Source organism: Octodon degus, unplaced genomic scaffold (genome assembly GCF_000260255.1).
Source record: "Octodon degus isolate 3935 unplaced genomic scaffold, OctDeg1.0 scaffold00228, whole genome shotgun sequence".
In the NCBI taxonomy this organism is placed as follows: domain Eukaryota; kingdom Metazoa; phylum Chordata; class Mammalia; order Rodentia; family Octodontidae; genus Octodon; species Octodon degus.
Genome location: NW_004524804.1, coordinates 145,341 through 164,054, shown reverse-complemented (window position 1 = coordinate 164,054; position 18,714 = coordinate 145,341). Strand labels below are relative to the sequence as shown.

Sequence of the window (18,714 nt, the reverse complement as noted above, 5' to 3'; positions counted from 1 at the left end):
TCTCTCTCTCTCTCTCTCTCTCTCTCTCTCTCTCTCTCTCTCTCTCTTTTTTTTCTTTCGGGTGCTACTAGGGATCAAACTCAGGACCTTATGCTTGCCAGGCAAGCACTTATTCCACTGAGCTATCTCCCCAGCCCCTCTACCTGAATTTTTTTTTTTTTCTCAGAACCGGGGGTTGAACTCAGGCCCTTGTGCTTGCCAGGCAAGCGCTTATTATACTGAGCCATTTCCCCGGCCCCTTAAACCCCCCCCCAACCCTCCCGCCCCCCCATAAAAAACCTCTGCCTGAACTTTGATTCATGAGTTTTTTTTTCCTTTTTCACTTAACATGCTGATAAAACCATTTATATTTCTCATTTCTAGAATTTCATTTGACTATGATTTCCATTCTTTTTCTAAAAACTTGTGTCTTGTAATTCCTTGAAAATTTAGGCATAGTTATTTTAACACCTGGTTTCTTAAACTATTACCTAAACACTCTGGAGATCTGTTACTGTTATTTCTCTTAGTTTCAGGTAATATTATTTTATCTCCTGGTATGATTATTTTTGATTGAATGCTAGATACTATATATGAAAAATTATAGAGATCATTTGAAGACTAGTGTCTTGTTGTCTTTATTCAGAAAAGATTTATTTTGGCATCAGAAAGATGGCCATAGAGCCAGCCAGATGGCTCAGTGGACTAAAGTGCCTGCTTAGGCAGGTGCAGGGACTGGGGTTCTCTCCCCAGCATGCCTTGCTAGCCCCACCCCAGGTTTCAGTGAGACAGTGACTGAGGCTGGGTGTGGTGGTGCACGCCTGTAATCCCAGCGCTTGGGAGGCTGAAAACAGGAGGATCACTAGGGGTCTGATCTGTGTAGCGAGACCCTGCAGACCCTGTGCTAAATACATATAATACATAAATAGATAAATTAAAAAGGACCGGCGACCCACGTTGCTTTCATATCAGCAGGAGTTGAGTGTCTGAGTTGAATTTGGTTTCCGTTAGAGGTGTTCTGTTTCTGACCACTTTCGCTGCTCAGGTTCTGGCCGTGCTGCACTAGAAGCACTTCAGCTATTTTTTGGTCCTCTTAGTTTAAGAAGTTTCTCTCTTATTGTCTCCTTTCTTCACACCATCTTGGGAATTCTCCAGTCTCTGCAACAGGGAAATCCTCTGAAGTAGAGTGCTGCCTCCCTGGGTTTCTTCTTGTCTAAGACAATGCTCTTATAATTTGTCACTGCCTGGGCTGTTTTCAGTGCTTTGAAGAAACATGTTTTTGCTTTAGTGCTTAAAGTTGTTTGTTACCGACCTCAGTTTATCATGTGAAAACAAGACAGTGACTTTTCTCTACTGAGTTACAATGTCTAAATGATTATTTAAAAACATTACTTTTTGTAGATGATGAAGGATTTTCATTTGTTTATACTTCTATGCATGGTTTGTTAGTATAGAGTTGGATGTACATTCTTACCTGAAAATTTCAAGGCAAATAAGGAAATATTAAAATGGGTGGGTACTTAGGGAGTAGTACTATGTAATGGCTAAATTAGATTTCAAATAAAATTAGCCGTTGGCAAGCAAAAATTTTTTAATATTATTTTGGCTATCCATCAGGGATGAATTTTTTTTTTTTTTTTTGTATTAAGTACAGGATCTGCAGGTTCTACAGGGTCTCATTACATAGATCGAACTCATACTGATCCTCATGTTTTCAGCCTCCCAAGTGCTGAGATTGCAGGGACATGCCCTGGGGGCAGGGCTGGCATGGCTTGCTGGGGATCGAACCTAGTCCCTGCATCTAAGGGACTAGGTTCCCTTAGAACCTAAAGCCTAAGTGGGTGCTTTAATCCACTGAGCTATCTGGCTGGCCCAGGGATGAAATATTTCATATGTAAAATAATTCGATCTTATACAACATTTATGCTTCACAAATTTGTATAGATTCTTTGACTTTCACAAATTGGGCAATTTCATTTATTTATTTTTGTATTTTAGGGAAGGGTCTACAGGGTGTTCAGGGTCTCACTACTAGATCAGGCTCGTAGTGATCCACCTGTTTACAGCCTCCCAAGAGCTGGGATTTCAGATGTGTGCCACCATGCCCGGTCCTAGTTGCAGTCTCAGCATGCCCCAGGGGCAGGGCTGTCATGTGGGCCTGGGGATTGAACCCCCAGCTTCTGAGCCTGCTTGCAGGCTCTTTACTCTGCTGGGTTATTTGGCCGGCCCAATTTTTATTTTTTATTTTTATTTTTGTCTTTTGTCATTACTGGGAATCCAAATTGGGACCTTGTGCTTATCAGGCCCAGTTTATTTTTGAAATATTTTCTTTTTCTTTGTAGGGTAGTATTTCTTGGAATGACCAACTGATAACTTAATTGGTTTAGTATGATAAATATTTTCTCATATAATTCTAATTTAATTATCCAAATGCTATTCTTTTTATCTTCGGAGAACTTGAGAAGTGATAACTATTTGTTGGTGTTCTTTGTCTCTAAGTTTTCCTATTTATTGCTTTAAAGATACTTAACCAGAGTTATCAAGGTTTCCATGCACTTCCAGATAGGGGCAGCATCAGGCTCAATTCTTGTTTCTTTTCTGTCTTCACTGCTTACAGACAGGGAACACAATCTCTTCAGCCTGGACCTGTATAGAAGAATTTGGAGAAAATAAGCAGGTAAGAAAGAGTTCTTAAGAATATTGTCATGGATGCAGTTTACAGACAACTTGTCATAAATTATTCTTAAGGCTGTAAGAAGAGATGTTGAGGGCTGGTGAGATAGCTCAGTGGTCTAAAGCGCCTGCTTAGGCAAGCTGAGGCAAGTGAAGGGACTGGGGTTCAATCCCCTGGCACCACATGCTGTGCCAGCCCCGCCCCCAAGAAGGGCGGAGCCAGCCCCCCCCAAAAAAAGGGAGAAGAAGAAATGTTGAGCCTTATTTAATAAGATCTAATAAAATGAAAACTATGTCTCCATATTTAGGTATTCTCAAAACATTGAATATGCTACTAGTGTATACTGGATCACTGTAATGCTAACAGATTTGCAACTAGACAGTGGAATGTGTTACAGATTTACAATTAGAGTGTGTTATGTTTGTGTTGTGTGTGGATTATCTGATGTTTCTCAAACTAATATGAAAATGGGGGTGTAATTTGTTTTCAGTCTCACTCAACCACAATCTTATTGGAAAAGTTCAGAATAAAAGTAATGCATACTAGGTCTCGCTGCAGTTTCTTCGCCAAGGTGCAGAGAAAGAGATGCTTAGTAGGAATTAGAGGGAATTTGTGATTTGAGTGAGTACCGTCACCCTCTGGATTCCTCCTCGCCCCGCGGCTCTGGGCAGTGACCCTGCGGGTCCGTGTCCTTGAGTAAACCGCTGCACAGCTCTGTGCTTCCACGTCCTCCTCAGGGGGATGAGAGTGTTTCCCGGGCTTTCCTAAGGAGCCAGAGGTACTTGTGTGGCTTTTGGCGTCTACTAAGTAATCAGTAAATGTTAGCTGCTGTTAATTTAAGCTGCCTTTCAGATATGAAGAGGAATATATTATGCTTGAGATAGATCTTAAATCTATAGCATAAAATTTCAAATGCTGTTTGTACTGTTCAGAACATTTTTAAAAAAAACAACTTTTTACAGTTTAAAATTTGAGTTTTGAGGACCATTTTATTGGCAGAAATGAAATTTGGAGAATTGTTAGCTTTTCTAAGACTTTATGTTCTGGTCACTTTTTCCTGGATAATTCATTGAGTGAGCCACAATTTTTCATCTGTTCTGAAGCCTGTGTTGCTACATCTCTAGCCTCGTAGAGGATGGTTTGGAAAGTATCACCAAAAAGATTTGACTTAATTTTGTATTGTACAAAGGTAGAAAATTAGAACCTCTAGATACGGTTTTTCAAAAGGAGATCAACTAGACTTCCCTTCAGTAAAAGTAGGAACAGCATTGCTTTATAGTACTATTATTCTTTTAAAATTTGTGTGTTAACTCGTGGCCTGTGTAGTCATTTATGTTTATAGTTACTATTTTACCCTTTGAAGATTTTTTTTTGTGTGTATTTTCCCATTATGTATGTATGCCATTAGTTTACCCCAAACTGAATTTCAGAGTTGTTCAGTGAAATAGTGTTTGTGAGGTCACCCAGGTTTAGAAAAACTTTGTATTGTATACTCCTCTTTGAAAATCCAACTCATATTTGCACATTAAGTAACAAATTTGTTTTTCTATTAAATTTACCTCTCCTAAATGTTTCCAAGGCTTGTTTTGCCAAGGAATTTTTTTTTTTAAAATTTTTTAACAGATATGCTTACACTTGAGTTGTAGGGGACATAATTTGGGAAATATTTATACTAACCCAACACTTAGATTTTGTTTGTATGTGTCTTAGTTACTCTTCTCTCGTTGCTATGACAAATACCCGACACTCAAAATGAAGGCAGGAAAGGTTTATTTAGCTCACAGTCACTGGAGGTTTCAGTCCATACTCAGCTGGGTCCAACACAGAACAGCACATAGCAGAGGGCAACCTTTCATGGCGGTGGCAAAGAGCAAGAGCGCAAGGGAGGGGTAGCAGCAGCTCAAGCAGCTAGCGTCTCTTCCCACCTTACATCGTAATGCACATCACCTGCCCCAGGGCGGGTGCAGCATCCACACCCACAGTAATCAATCACAAACTCCAGAAGCTGCCCCAAGACTGCATGAGGCTTTGGGGGGACACCTAGACACAAACCATAACAGTATGTTTATATAAATTTATGGGCAACATAATTTTGTGCTTGGTAAGAAAAAGACTAATGTTTGCCGTTGTGGAGGAAAGAGGGAATGAGATATGACTGCTAAGGGTTTCTGTTTAGAAACCTTTCTGATTGATCACAGAAAGTTTGGATGTGGTGGTAAAATTCATATATAGCTGACAAGAAAGAAATCTATCATGAAAAATACATTTTTTTTAGTGGAAAATTAGTATAATGAGTATTGGGTTAAAAATCATGTAAAAGAAAAGGCCAAAATTAATTTGAGAAGATACTTTGACAGAACTCATGTAAAGTCACTAATGAGATTTTCTTGATTTGCTTGCAGAGCAACAGCTTTAAAATTAGAGTTTGGTCATAATGTGTCAGATTAAATTTGGAAGCAAAATGAGAGACGGTTTGAATAGATCCCTATATCCCTTGGTCATGTTTTTGCTGCAAACCATTTTGGCGATAATCACTCACAGATGGTGGGCAGGGAAAGACAGCGGTCACATAACAGGTGTGTGATACGTGTCCCTATTCACTCTGGGCTGCCGCCTGCAGCTCTGAACCCAGTGCTACTGGATTGAAACTTACATAGATCAGATTTGTTCTTTGTGAATGTCTGTATTCATTCAAAGTATACATATGAAGCTGTAGAAAAATTGATATTTGAAATTTAGAAAAATGCTGTCTCTAATAATCCATTAGAACAGTTGTTATCACATCTTTTTTTGTAAAGTGACTTTTTTCTACACATGAAATGTTCCAAACAGTTGAGCATCTAGAATAAGGAAACAGCTTCTTAGGTTGGAATGAGAGGTGTGGCAATGGATAAGTGTCAGTGAAATCCAGGTAGCTTAGAGGAGCATGGTTCACCCCCGTGTTTCCTATAATAACCTCCCCAGATGCTTTCTTTCAGAATTCTGTTTAAGATTGCCAGCATGAAAAAGCTGATCGAGTGGAAATAATACTTGCCTATAAAGTAGGAGGACCTCCCTGCCCACCCTCCCCCACGCACTATTTCTGGTGGGCCAGGACTGGTCTTAAACTACTGTGCTGAGCTGGCCCCACCACCTTAGCCTACTACTAGCTGGGCCTAGTACACCACATGGCTGACTGAGGCTAGTGTTTGCTTTTTTCTATTTGAGCTGTGTGTATACGGATGAATTTATATAAACACCCTCCTCATTCATAAAAAAGAGGTCATTTAAGTTGGAGCCTTGTAAGAATCTCTTCCTACTCCTGGTATATGATTTTGGAATTCGAGAATTTGGTGAAAAATGTAATTATCTGAAATAAAACGATGAAGCAAATAAAAATGATCCAAAGGGTTGAATAGATAGATACTTCACGAGAGATGTTCAAAAGGGTAGTGACCACATTCTTAGTGACAAGGAAGTTAAAATCGAAACCACAGTGAAATAAAATTTCATATGCATTGGACTAGCTGTGATTAAAACCGTTGGCAGCGGAAGATGTAGTGAGGATGTGCAGTAACTGGAGGTCTTGTGTCTTACGGTGTAAATAGTGCTGATTTCTGCTGTTGCCTATGATACATACATTTATATATTATCGCTAAGGAAAACATGACTCTCCTTGTAGATTTATTTTACTAATTATTTGCAGTTTACATTTCATCTTATGTTTATTTTCTAATCATCCAGATGTTTTTCTGAGTGTATTTAGATTCTTAGTGATTTTAGGAATAAAATGTAGTTTGGAAATACTTATAAAATCTTACAAATATCTGAATTTTTTAATGCCAATCTTTGAAATATTGGGGGAAATTTTTTTCTTGATGTATCCTCCATATGAATAAAATAATAACAGATGGCTTTTAATTTTGAATCTTATTTGCTCTCATTAAAATAGGAGAATTCAGTGGTGATTAGTGTTGATTTAACAGGGGACTGTCAGAAATACAGATGTGCTAAGCATTAGACTCATAGACAAGTTTGTCCAGCTTCTTTTTGAAGTCTTCCTGAGAATTTTTTTATATCCACATTTCATGAACAGACTCCATTACTTTTGAATAGATGTAAACTCAAAACATAAGTGATTTCTCTTTGAAAACTGTATTTCCCTACAGATACCTGTTCTTATGAATTGTGCTGAAAGTGACCACAGTGGCAGAATTTTAAAGAGCCAGGTGTATCAGAGGTGCATGACTACTGATGATGTGATGCCTATACCTGGTAGTTTTGATCACATACTTAATTCTTCCTGTGGTTTTGTAAAAGATGTCCATGTTTGTGTTCTTGTGAGAAAGATGGTTGTGGTGATGTTGGTCATCCCATGCAAGAGTTTGCAAACAAAATAAAATTTTGTCAGATGTTTCCATTTGTGAACCAAATGGTTGGGGCCAGAGAGATAGTTCAATCCCTGGTTCTGCCAAAACAAAACAAACAAAAAACAATAATAAAAAAACCCCTCAAACCCCCCAAATGGTTAGCAAACAGAAGCATTTGTGCACCAAGGTATATTGGTATAATAGTATACCAATATATTTGTATAATAATCTTCAAGAGGGAGGAAATATGAACTATTTTGCAATGCAACCATTGAGTAAGACATAGGAACCACTCCTATTTCACTTTATACTTATTCTGTAACTCCTGGGCAAAACGCATTCCTTAAAAGCAAAACTCTCTGCAGCTGGGTGTGGTGGTGCATGCTTGTAATCCCAGCACTTGAGAGGCTGAGACAGACTGATCATTGTGAGTTTGTGACTAGCCTGGGCTACAAAGTGAGCTCAAGACCAGCCTGAACTGCATGGTGAGATGGTGTCTCAAAAAGAACAAAACAAAACAAGCAAACCAAACAAACCCCCCAAAACCCCAAAACCAAAAAGTCTTCCCGTGATTCATGGGGCCATTCTACTTTGGACGCCTGAAAAGCAAATAGTATCAAAGTAATTTCTCATCCAGTTTCAAAACATTGAAAATATTTTACTGGCTATTTTATGTTTTTCTAAAACACTACTTTAAGTATGGTAACATTTATAAAAATTACAAAGGTTATAAAATTCTAATGTTACAATGCTAGAAATTAAATGTACATTTAACTGATTTTTATTTTTTCCATTTTTTTTCTTAACTAGGTCCTTTCTGATGTTGCTTGAGCTTATTCTGCAGTTGATCTCTTTGCCGTTGGCTAAACATAAGTTCCATGACAACACTAAGTTCACGTGCATGTGTGCTAGGCCTCACTTACGATACCCAGACCGTGTTGCAGAGAAAATGACTCTCTGCCTGTACACTGAGTGGTCTAGTTCCGCTCTCTCTGTTCCTAGGGACACTGTAACTTATAGTACCCAGTATATAGTCGCTTTCAGACTTTTGACTAAAGAACATAGTTGAGTTTTTGGAAAGTACGAGATTTACCAATTTGGTCTTTAATACACACATAATTATTAGTTAATAAAGCAGGTAATTATTGGTACATATGATGAATGTATATAGTGGAATGATAATATTTCAAATGTAATTGTTTTATAATAATTTGGTTCAGTTTTTTTGATTTTTCTATAAGTTGATAATGGTTTCTTAATGTTTATTTTATGAAGATGATTTATTTTACTGTTTTGTGGTACCAGTAGGCCTCTATTAAATTGGTATGTGGAGTTTTATAAATGTTTCTATTAGCATTTAAATAATGAAATATTGGAAGTTAGTTTATGCCAAATGTTTCTAAAGTGAAAGGGTAATATTTCTGCTGGTTTGTTACCTAATACAGCTTTTTAAAGAAAACAACTATGAATTGTTGTTTTTTATCTTTTCTTCATGAACTACCCTTTATTGCTGTAAACAAATTTAGAAGAAGCTTCTTCGTGGAGCAAGACAAATCAGAGGTACTCTGTTTCTGTCTTAAAAAAATATCCAGGAATGCATTCTGTTAAGATCTCTGAGGCATTGTTTCAGTGACGGAAAACATTAAATTCTGACTTGGTAAAATTATTAGGATTTGCATTGCAGTGAAATTGGAAGTAATCTTCACCACTGATACAGTATCAGGATTTTGAATGTTAGAATATTATGTTAAAATGTGATTATAGTTTTAATGATTTGCCTCTTGGCATTAAATTTGTGTCCATAAAGATGTGCAGTGTAATTGTTCATGTATTTATTTACAGAGTGCAGTTTCCATCGCAGCTCAATAAATAGTCTTTCCCCTGTTAGTGCCACCCTCTCTTCTGGGGCTCCCAGCGTGCTTCCTTACGCGTCAAGGCCTTATTCTTATCCAGGCTATCCCTTGTCACCAGCAGTGTCACTTGTTAATGGCAGCCATGTTGGACAGCGACTGTATGTCTCCAATCAGGCCTTATTCTTCTGAAGAAAATCTGTTAACAGTATGGAAATTACTTTGTGTAAAGCATGCAAAGTAAAATACTGTGGTATTTTAGAATCGGGTGTACACATTTGGCTTTAAAAATGATATATCCTAGCACATTAAACATCAGCTATAATTCAGAATAGCAGAGTTGTTGAATTTATAAAAAATGCAACATTTGAAAAGTTACTCAGTGGTTTGCAAACTGTGTGGAATTTTCTTGTAATTTCTGAGTGGGCAGTAGATCCCAGTAGTTTTCTGTGTAACTGCTTTGTAAAATTTTCACAAATATTAAGACACTTGAAAATAATAGTTATAACTAAATATGATAACCAAGGAGCACTATCTGTATTGGAGTTTGGACCGCTTATATATTAGGTAGAAAGAAATGATGAGAAAAATGATTAAGATGCTAATTTTATGCAGTACTAAAGACAACACAGTCTACCATTGTGGTCCTTGAAAATAGCTATAAATATTTTAGTTAATTATTTGTTACAGAAATAAATTATAATTTTGCTGTTACATATTTAAGGTTTTTATAGTTATACTTCATTTATGTTTTTGATATTCATTGTATTTGAATAAGTATTAATGGTTTTTAATGTTGAAATCATGTGTTAATTTTTGTACTTCAATTTGAACTTTCTGACATTAAATATGTGATGCTTCTAATGTGTGTGTTTTATTTTTATTAGCATATACATGTCCACACAGCTGTCACAGTCACTGACCTTTGAGAACAGTTTTTCTCACTGCATGTGTGGTCATAATGTCATAGATTCATTATCTTCATGAGAAATGAAGCTTGGGCTGACAAGCTTGGACTGACAAGGTTGATTTTATGAAACAGTAACATCATTTGCAGGGACCAGTAGAAATAGTTGTGTGGTAGAGCCACTGAGTTCCCCATGAAGAGGGAATGAATCCATGTCATTTGGACTCTTCATTAGCAGTTTATATGAATAAACGATGGTTGTTGTGATTGATAGCAGACAAAAACTGGATATCAAACATGACTTGTTGATCAACTTCTTGTGAACCTTGTATTTAGGATTTGGCAACTTGAAACAGTTGTAAATAATTGTCCTACCAATTTGAGTTTCTAGCAGAAGTTGTATGAAGAGTAAATTCATCTCTTTGATCCTCTAAAGGAGATTCATTGCACATAAATTATATGTTCCTTTTTTTTTTCTTCACATGTTACCCTTTTTTGCTGCCCTAGATTTTCTAACTTAAATGAGTATGGACAAGACAATTAGCCCTCTTTTTTTTTCTGAAACAACTGTATGTGCATTGTGTAGGTTTTGTGTTTGTTTTTTCCTGCTTCGTGTGTAGCCCAGGCTATCCTCAGAAATGCTGTCCTTCTCCCTCAGCTTCTCAAGGGCTGGGTCGCAGCTGGGCACCACCACACCCGGCCCAGATGTTGCGGTGTAGTTGCTGTCACTGAACAGACACACAGTGCTTATTTTGGTGATGTTTTACCTATGGGGTACACAAAGGTGAAGCCAAGCCAGAGGGAGCCAGACCTTCTTGGCTTTTCATAGAAATGTTCTCATTTGCATGAACAAAAATAATAAAGTCTCCACATGACTTTTCTGCTTTGGAAAGAAAATTTCAAAACAGTTGAAAGTTGAGTTTCCTGACCCCACAAACTACATAGAGATCCATGGTAGCAGTGGGAATGTGTAAGTTTTGGTTTCAGATTTGACTACCACTTCTGTCAAGGAACAGCTTTTCTACTTGGATGCTTTAATGAGTCATGCTTTTCACTTCTGTAAAATGGTGGCACATTTCTTAAAGATGTAATATTAGAATGCATTGCCATTGAAATAACGTGGCCGGTCCAGTAGATGGCGCTCTCACTGGCAGTTCTGTGAAGACGTCATGCTCCTTTTCTGCCACTTTTCCTCCTCCTCCCTTCAGAGGGAACTACAGAAAGCGAGCCTTTATGGGGAGCGCTGCTCCCTTCTGTGCGGTTAAGGTTGAGCAGTTACTCTCACTCCTATTACGTGGGTTTGTTTGATCTGTGAACATGCCGATTATTTACTGTCTTAATTTTTATAAGTTATATAAGGTCCTTGCCCCCAGCAGGGGCTTCCCTAGTGAGCTGATCATAAAAACTATTGATAAATATTAGCAATGTTACAGCTCACTGGGCAGAAAGCAATTCTAGTGATTTGCTTCTTTTTATTGGCACTAGGAATTAAACTGAGGACCTTGTACTTGCCAGGCAGACACTGCCACTGAGCTATGACCCCAGCCCTAGAAAACAATTCAGACAGCTGTTGTTGAATTTGTGGACACCTTTTTGCAAAGTATTATGACTGAGATGTGGGACTGTGACCTCCTCTGAAGCCATGCTCTGCTTTATTTAAAACTTCTTACAGGAAAGACAAAGATACGCAGGTTAGTGGACCTTCTCTCTAGTTTCCTTCCTTTTCCTATGGAGACAGGGTCTCGCTATGCATCTCAGGCTGGTTTTGTGCTCACTTTGTAGCCCAGGCTGGTCTCGAACTCACAGTGGGCCTCCTGCCTCAGCCTTCCAAGTGCTGGGGTTACAGGTGTGCACCACTATGCTCAGTGGTTCCTTTCTTTGATGCTTTGAAGACAGAGTCTTTTTAGACAGTCCAGGCTGGCCTTGAACTTGAACTCCTTCTGCTTCAGCCTTCCTAGTGTTGGAATTATAGGCACATGTCACTACACCTGACCTCTAGTTTTTTATGTAAGAGTGGGTAAGACTTCTATTGCAATGACTGAAAATCTAGAAGTCATAGTAGAAAAAGTTGATAAATTAATTTTGTGAAAAGAATCTCCATAGCAAAAGTACTGCTTTTATCAAAAGACAAATGGTAAACTGGAACAATATTTGCGTATTTCACAAAGGGTTAATATTTAGTTTCTAGGTGCTGATAAAGCTAATGACCCAATAGAAAAATGGATAAAATATATGGAAAGGTGACAAATATCCTTGAGAATTTTTTTTTGCATTTTTTATGGTTTTACTGAAGCACAAATAAACATGCACACAGGCCATCTACTCGTTTTCTTCTCTACGCAGCCTGGGATTGGGATTGGTGACTCAGATGGCTGGCTGGGCTGCTCTTTCCATGATGGCCTTGCGGTTCTTAGAGGAGATGTTGTGAGCAGTCTCTGTGCAGTAAGACGTGTTGTACATCAGCAGCACCTCCAGCTCCTTAGCGTAGTGCACCAGGAACTTCCGGAAGCCGCTGGGCAGTGTGTGCTTGCCTTTCTGTTACTCCCATGACCTATGTTGGGCACCAAGATCTGGCCCCTGAACCTTCTCTGCACCCTGTTGTGGATGCCTCTGGGTTTCCGACAGTTGCGTGTAATTTTGACATACTGCTCTGACTCGTGCTGGATGAACTTCTTGGTCATCTTTTTGATGATGTTGGGCTTTATGAGGGGTCTGAGGGCCACCATGTTGTCAAGTGGGAGATGGCTGCCACCTCCATAGGCAGCACTGAGGAAGAGAGGGTTGAACATATTTTTTTTGTATTTTAGGGAACAGTCTACAGGTGTGCACCACCATGCCCAGTCTCATTTGCAGTCTCAGTGTGCCCCGGGGGCAGGGCCAGCGTGGCAGACTGGGCATTGAATGCCCAGCCCCTGCTCCTGCTTGCAGGAGCTTTAATTAGCTGAGCTATTTGCTGGCCCAAGGCACCTTATCTTACTAATAATAGAAATGCAAATCAAAAGTTCAGACTGAGACATACAGAAGTTCAGTAAACTTTGGGTGAGCCCTGGCTGTTCTCATCCACTGTCCACGGACTGTCAGCTGACTCAGTTCACAAAGGACAACTTGGTAGCTTTTGTTCAAAATTAAAGTATGTTTTTTGATTAGCACTGTGTGTGTATGTCTAATGACACATGCCAAAGGCTATTCATTATGACACTGCTTAAAGAGTAAATTTATCAGTATACACCAAGAAGCTGTACAAAAAAGGATGCAAGACTTTTATTCCCTCTTTTGTTCCAAAACTTAAAAATTAAACCCAAAGAAGTACTATAAAGCTGCTACTTCTGGGCAAAGAAGGAATGAACAGCAGCCGTTTGTGTGTCAAACTGGAAGAATACACAAGAAACTAAGCCCAGTGGTGCCCTGCTGCAGAAATGTAATTCATTCTGGTTGCAAATACAATTGGATAAGAACTAGGTCAAATGCAGTGATTAGATTCAGTGTTCACCTTGTGTAGAAATTTGATTGGGTTCTTGTCTTAGTTATTCCTCTCTTGTCACTGGGATCGGTACCTGGCACCACCCAAAATGAAGAAGGAAATGTTTCCTTAGCTCACAGTTAGTGGAGGTTTTAGTCCATACTCAGCTGGCTCCGAGGCAGAGTGGCACATGGTGGCACAGAGCAGAAATATAAGCAGCCACTAGCTAGCCTGTCTTCTCTCCTCACATTGTAAAGCAGAGCATCTGCCCTGGGGTACTCACACCCATAATCCCAGCATTGGATTGTGAATTAGTCACAAACTCCAGAACTGCCCCATGACTGCATGAAGCTTTGGGGGGACAGCTAGACATAACCATTACAGTTCTTATCTGACTTGGTTTGCAACCAGAGCTGTGTAAAGAATTAAGTTTGTGAACCAAGGCGCCACTATAGGTACAGGAGAAGTAGATAACACTCCATAGAAATTGTTTTTACTTCTAGGCACTGCAATCATTTTAAATAGACACACTTCTGAAATAAAAGAGAAAGTCTTTTTAGTTAAATTTGAACATAAATAGTAAAAGCTACATTGATGTATTTGGCCAGAAGTGAGTGGCTTTTAAGTAGAGACCCAGGGCAAAATAAAGCTCTCTAGAAGGTAAGCAGCACTATAAGCCTTGTGCACTGGACTACTTTTGATTTGGGAGCAGGGGTGTCCCATGGACCTGAAATGCCTGTCACTAAATACTATTATGGGTATAAAGCATGTTAATCTGGTAGGAAAGTCATGGTGAAGGTGCCTAGGATTTAGAGCAAAGCCATGTTCTCTTAGGCAAAGAGTAGTTTCCCTTTGGAGAACTAGTTTGTAACTAGTGATCAGGCCTTCCTAGAGAATATGGGATACCAGTTAAGTTGAGCTGCCAGTCATGAATTGGGTGAGCTTGTCTAACAGTACTGTCAAGTGAAAGGGATATGTGGTCATGGTCCAGATGTGGCTTCTGTTTACCCAGCCTGTAGGCCAAGCCAATACACAAGACCACACATGATCCATACCATTAGCATGAAAAGGACACTATTTGTTATGGATCAGTATGTGCAAAAGTACACCTTTCTCGCAACTTTTTTTTTTTTTTCCTGAGTCCTTGCCTCTAGAGAAGAATGGGTTCCTTGGGTATGGTACTGAGTAGAATTTGGTAAATGCCAATTAGGACATTACACACAGGACCAGGAAAGACATCCCCAGAAAAGGCTTGAGGAATCTCTAGGCTGCCTAGCTGAGGTGAAGGTAGACAGCCTACTCTGTATGAATCCAGATTACAAAGTCTGAGAGACTCGGCCAACTGTTCAAGTGTTGAAATTCCAACAACAAACTGAGAAATACAACATTTAAATGAACAAATGTTCCCAAAACTTCCAGTGAAAAGGAGAGCGATAAAACGTATCAAGGAACAATGTAAAGATACTCAAGGAATGAGTAGTGAACACAGATAAGGCACCAGGAAAACTAGGAATAGAAAGGAAATATCAGTAATGACATAGCAGCTATGAAAGAGAATCAGGGAAAATTTGGAGCTGAAAAGTTTATAAAATAACTGGATTGAAAAACAGAATTTATCAACATCAGACTTGGTTTGGCAGAAGAGAGCATCAGCGAATGCTAACGTCAGGACTTTTGATAACACAGGTGAGTTGTCTAATGTCCAGTCATCTAATGTGGCTCTCTTTCCTAGTAAGTCATTCACATAAATGACAAGATATTGTAGAGCAAAATAAGGTTTTAAGAAATACTTACATAAGCTAAGCCTCTTTACATTCACATTCTTCATGATCCTCTTTCATACTACACCACCAGTGGTTTCAGTGAAAGCAGTAGGGACAAAGCATAGCAAACATATGACAAACTTTATCACTTAGTATCACCTCTCTGACTTTAAATTCTCCAGTACAATCAATGAAGTAGTATATAGTGATTCATCATCCTGAGTATCACCCTGGATAATTCTGGGTAGTATGAACGAAAAAAAATAGGCTGCAAGTCATATCTCACCCCTGATTTGAAAAGTCCCATCTTTGGGGTCTCCTGTGTTCAGCCTATAGATGTCCCATACTCATTGCTTGGCTGGTATTTAACATAGGTTGACTACTGTCTATTGTAACTAGTGGTGGATATACAGTGATGCCTGAGATCCAGGCTGCTTTCTTCCCTTCCCCTTGCTGATACTTGGGGTCAAGCGAGGACCTGCATACTGACCTGTGTTCTCAGTAGGTCTTTTTCTTTATGTATTTAGTACAGGGTCTAACTACACAGATCAGACTCATAATGATCCTCCTGTTTTAAGCCTCCCAAGTGTTGGGATCACAGGTGCATGCCACCGTGCCATCTCAATCGCTGTCCCAGTGTGCCCTGGTGGAGGGGCTGGGATGTATCCTCATGTACTTTCAATAAGAAGAGGGACTTTAGAAGACCATGCATTGCCTTAAGTAGCTCCTTGTGGACCATTGTGTACTGCTTACTGTGCACACAGTTTTTGTTACTCTTCTTCATCCAAGAGTGAGACTAGTTCCTATTGGAATTTGTTGGTACATCTGCAGAGCTAGGAAACAGTTACTAGGGCAAGAAGGAACAGCTATAGAAATAAAAGGGACATTTAGAAAGGAAGAAAATGGAAGCAATCTGTTTCTTTATCCATTCTATCAGCCAGAACTTAACCCTTTGCAGGACTGAGGCACTGCCCCATGTGCTAGGGGGAGAAAAGTGAACAGAGTAATGTATTCTTGTCTTGTTTTGTTTTCACTTTGAATTCAAAGTGGGCAAAGTTAATGTTTGGCAAAAGAGCATTTAAAGAACTTAAGAGCAGAGCATCATGTCATCTGCAAATAATGATAGTTTAATATCTTCTTTACCTATTTTTTTTGACAGGAAAGGATTAGAGTCAATTTATTCATGTATTAGTAAACTCAATTTCATATATTGTGCAGAAAAATTAAAACCCTTTATACATTTCCAATATTGTCCGGTAATCTATAATAGTAGTGGGTTATCTGCATGACTGGCAATGTCAGAAGTTGTTGACCACATAGAGCCTTTTATAGCTTTTCTTTACCTGTTCTTATTCCTTTTATTTCTTTTGTCTAATGGCTCTAGTTAATGGTTTCAGAACTATATTGAACCCGAGTGGTGATAGTGGACATCCTTGTACCTGATTTGAGAGTAAAGCTTTGAGTTTTTCTCCATTTGGAATGTTGTTGACTGTTGGTTTGTCATAGATGGCTTTTATCAAGTTGAGGTAGAGGCCATCTAGTCCAATTTTCTGTGGGGCTTTGGTCATGAATGTTGGACTTTTGTCAAAAGCCTTTTCTGTACCAACTGAGACAATCATGTGGTTTTTGGTTTTGGCTCTATTGACGTAGTGTGTTAGTTTATAGATTTGTGTATGTGGAACCAACCTTGCATCTCTGGGATGAATCTTACCTGGTCATGGCATATAATCTTCTTGATGGTTTGCTGTACTCTATTTGCTAGGATCTAATTGAGAATTTTTGCATCTATGTTCATGACATTGGCCTATAATTCTCATTTTTGGTTGGATTTCTCTGGTTTCAGTATCAGTATAATACTTGCCTCCAGAAATGATTATGAGAGAGTATTGCTTCCTTTTCAATTTCATTGAAGAGTTTGAGGAGTACTGGGATTAAATCTTCTCTAAATTTCTTGTAGAATTCAGCTGTGAATACATCAGGACCTGGGCTCTTTGTTGGTAAGGATTTTTTAAAATTACGTTTTCAATTTCATTGGCTGATACTGGGTTATTTAGAGTTATCCTGTCTTCCTGATTCAGTTTTGGCATTTTGAACCAATCTAGGAATCTGTCCATTTCTTCTGTGTCTTCAGTCCTGTGAGAGTAAAGATTTTCAAAGTAGCTTTTGATGATCATCTGAATTTCCACAGGATGTGTATTAATTTTGCCCTTTTCATTCCTTATTGCTTGAATTTGAGTTTTTTCTTTCCTCTTTTTGAGGAGGTTGGCTAGAGTTTTATCAATTTTATCTAATCTTTCAAAGAACCAGCTTTTTTTCCAGAACAGTAATAATTTTATTAATAACTTAAAAAAGTTTTTTTTTTTTTTTTTGCTTGATGAATAAGTTTATTTGTCTTTATCTGAAAAATCTTCATAGAAATTTGGTTTAACTCTCAGCAGCACGCTCCTGAGCTCTGAGGAAGCTTGCCTTCTTTTGAGCTACCCGATCTTTCTTCTGGGCAAGAGACATTTAGGACGGTTCCACCTCTTCTTTTTAACTTCTCTCTTCGGCTTCTTTTCATAGACTGGATTCTCTCGTATAGCAGCATGAGCTTTCTTATACATCTCCTCCATGTCTGGAGTTACATTGTTCTTTATGTACTGAGAGAACTGTTTCTTGTAAGCATCTTCATCTTCTTCCATTAGGTAGCGCATATAGTCTGCGACATTCTGACCCATGATGTGCTTCCGATGTACTTCTGCATTAAACTCCTTGCTTTCAGAGTCATAACCAGGGAATCGTTTGGTACTGTGAGGGATAGACAGGCCTCCATCCACAGCACCCTTTAGGGCTCCAAAAACCTTATTGCCAGTTGTAGTTCTGGCAAGGCCTGCATCCAAGTAGCAGGTGAAGGCACCAGGCTTGCCATCAATGCTTTCCACATTGTACTCATCTCCAGTCACCTCCACCTGGCCTTCATAGATCTTATCCATGCCAAACCTATTGAGAAGCCTGCGGGCCAGCAGCAGGCCAGTACAATATGCTGCAGCATAATTTGTTAGGCCAACTTTCACACCATACTTTGGTAGTTCATGTGCGTATGCTGCACAGACTATCATATCCCCTTCAATACGGGCATAAGCAATCTGACAAATGATATCTCTGTTAGTTACACGAACTATCATCCTGTATTTAGGCATGTTGTACTTATTTTTGTCCTGTATTACCAAGCGTTTCCTAGCATAGTAATCAGTTTTTCCCTCTCGTCGTCTTCTAAACTTCACTTGGTATCTCTTAAAGTAGGCCTTATTCTTGACAACCTTAACAAAACCCATCCTGTGTAATATAGACCCGCGTCCGCGGCCCTACACAGACCTGCAGGCCAAGCAGCACCACAGGGGGAAAAAGCAAAAACAGTTTTTTTACATATCTTAGATATGAGCATCTTGGTCTTTTTTAAAAAATAATTTTATTGAGAAACAGCAATGAGACAATTTCAAAATCGATCAGTAGGACAGTTTCAAAATAATAAATACATTACACATTGTTGTCTCAGTGGTTATTCATTGTACAAGATGCAGACATTGCATCCCATCCACAAATGCTATTAGAACAAATCTTCTTATTCATTGAATTAAGAGAATGTAGCTGTATATCCTAAGTATTTTGAATATATAGATACAAAATGGTCATTCATTTGTATCCCTCTTTTTTGTTTAGTTTTGTCAGAGAAGGGTATTCCATTGTTATTTA

At 38.8% G+C, this 18,714-nt stretch overlaps 1 protein-coding gene and 2 pseudogenes across 2 annotated transcripts in view; 1 reads left to right on the top strand and 2 right to left on the bottom strand.

Moving 5' to 3' along the window:
• The window catches only part of LOC101574617 (probable RNA-binding protein 46), a 50,686-nt gene extending 41,642 nt beyond the window's left edge, over positions 1–9,044 (top strand). The window contains 1 exon segment of the mRNA XM_023705763.1: positions 8,845–9,044. Within this exon segment, the coding sequence (XP_023561531.1) occupies positions 8,845–9,044 (200 nt within the window).
• A 3,034-nt stretch (positions 9,045–12,078) lies between these two features.
• LOC105744113 lies at positions 12,079–12,485 on the bottom strand (annotated as a pseudogene).
• A 4,855-nt stretch (positions 12,486–17,340) lies between these two features.
• LOC101574220 lies at positions 17,341–18,363 on the bottom strand (annotated as a pseudogene). Its single transcript, XR_192864.2, has one exon. The product of XR_192864.2 is annotated as a 60S ribosomal protein L5 pseudogene (transcript).
• Positions 18,364–18,714: the final 351 nt, after the last annotated feature.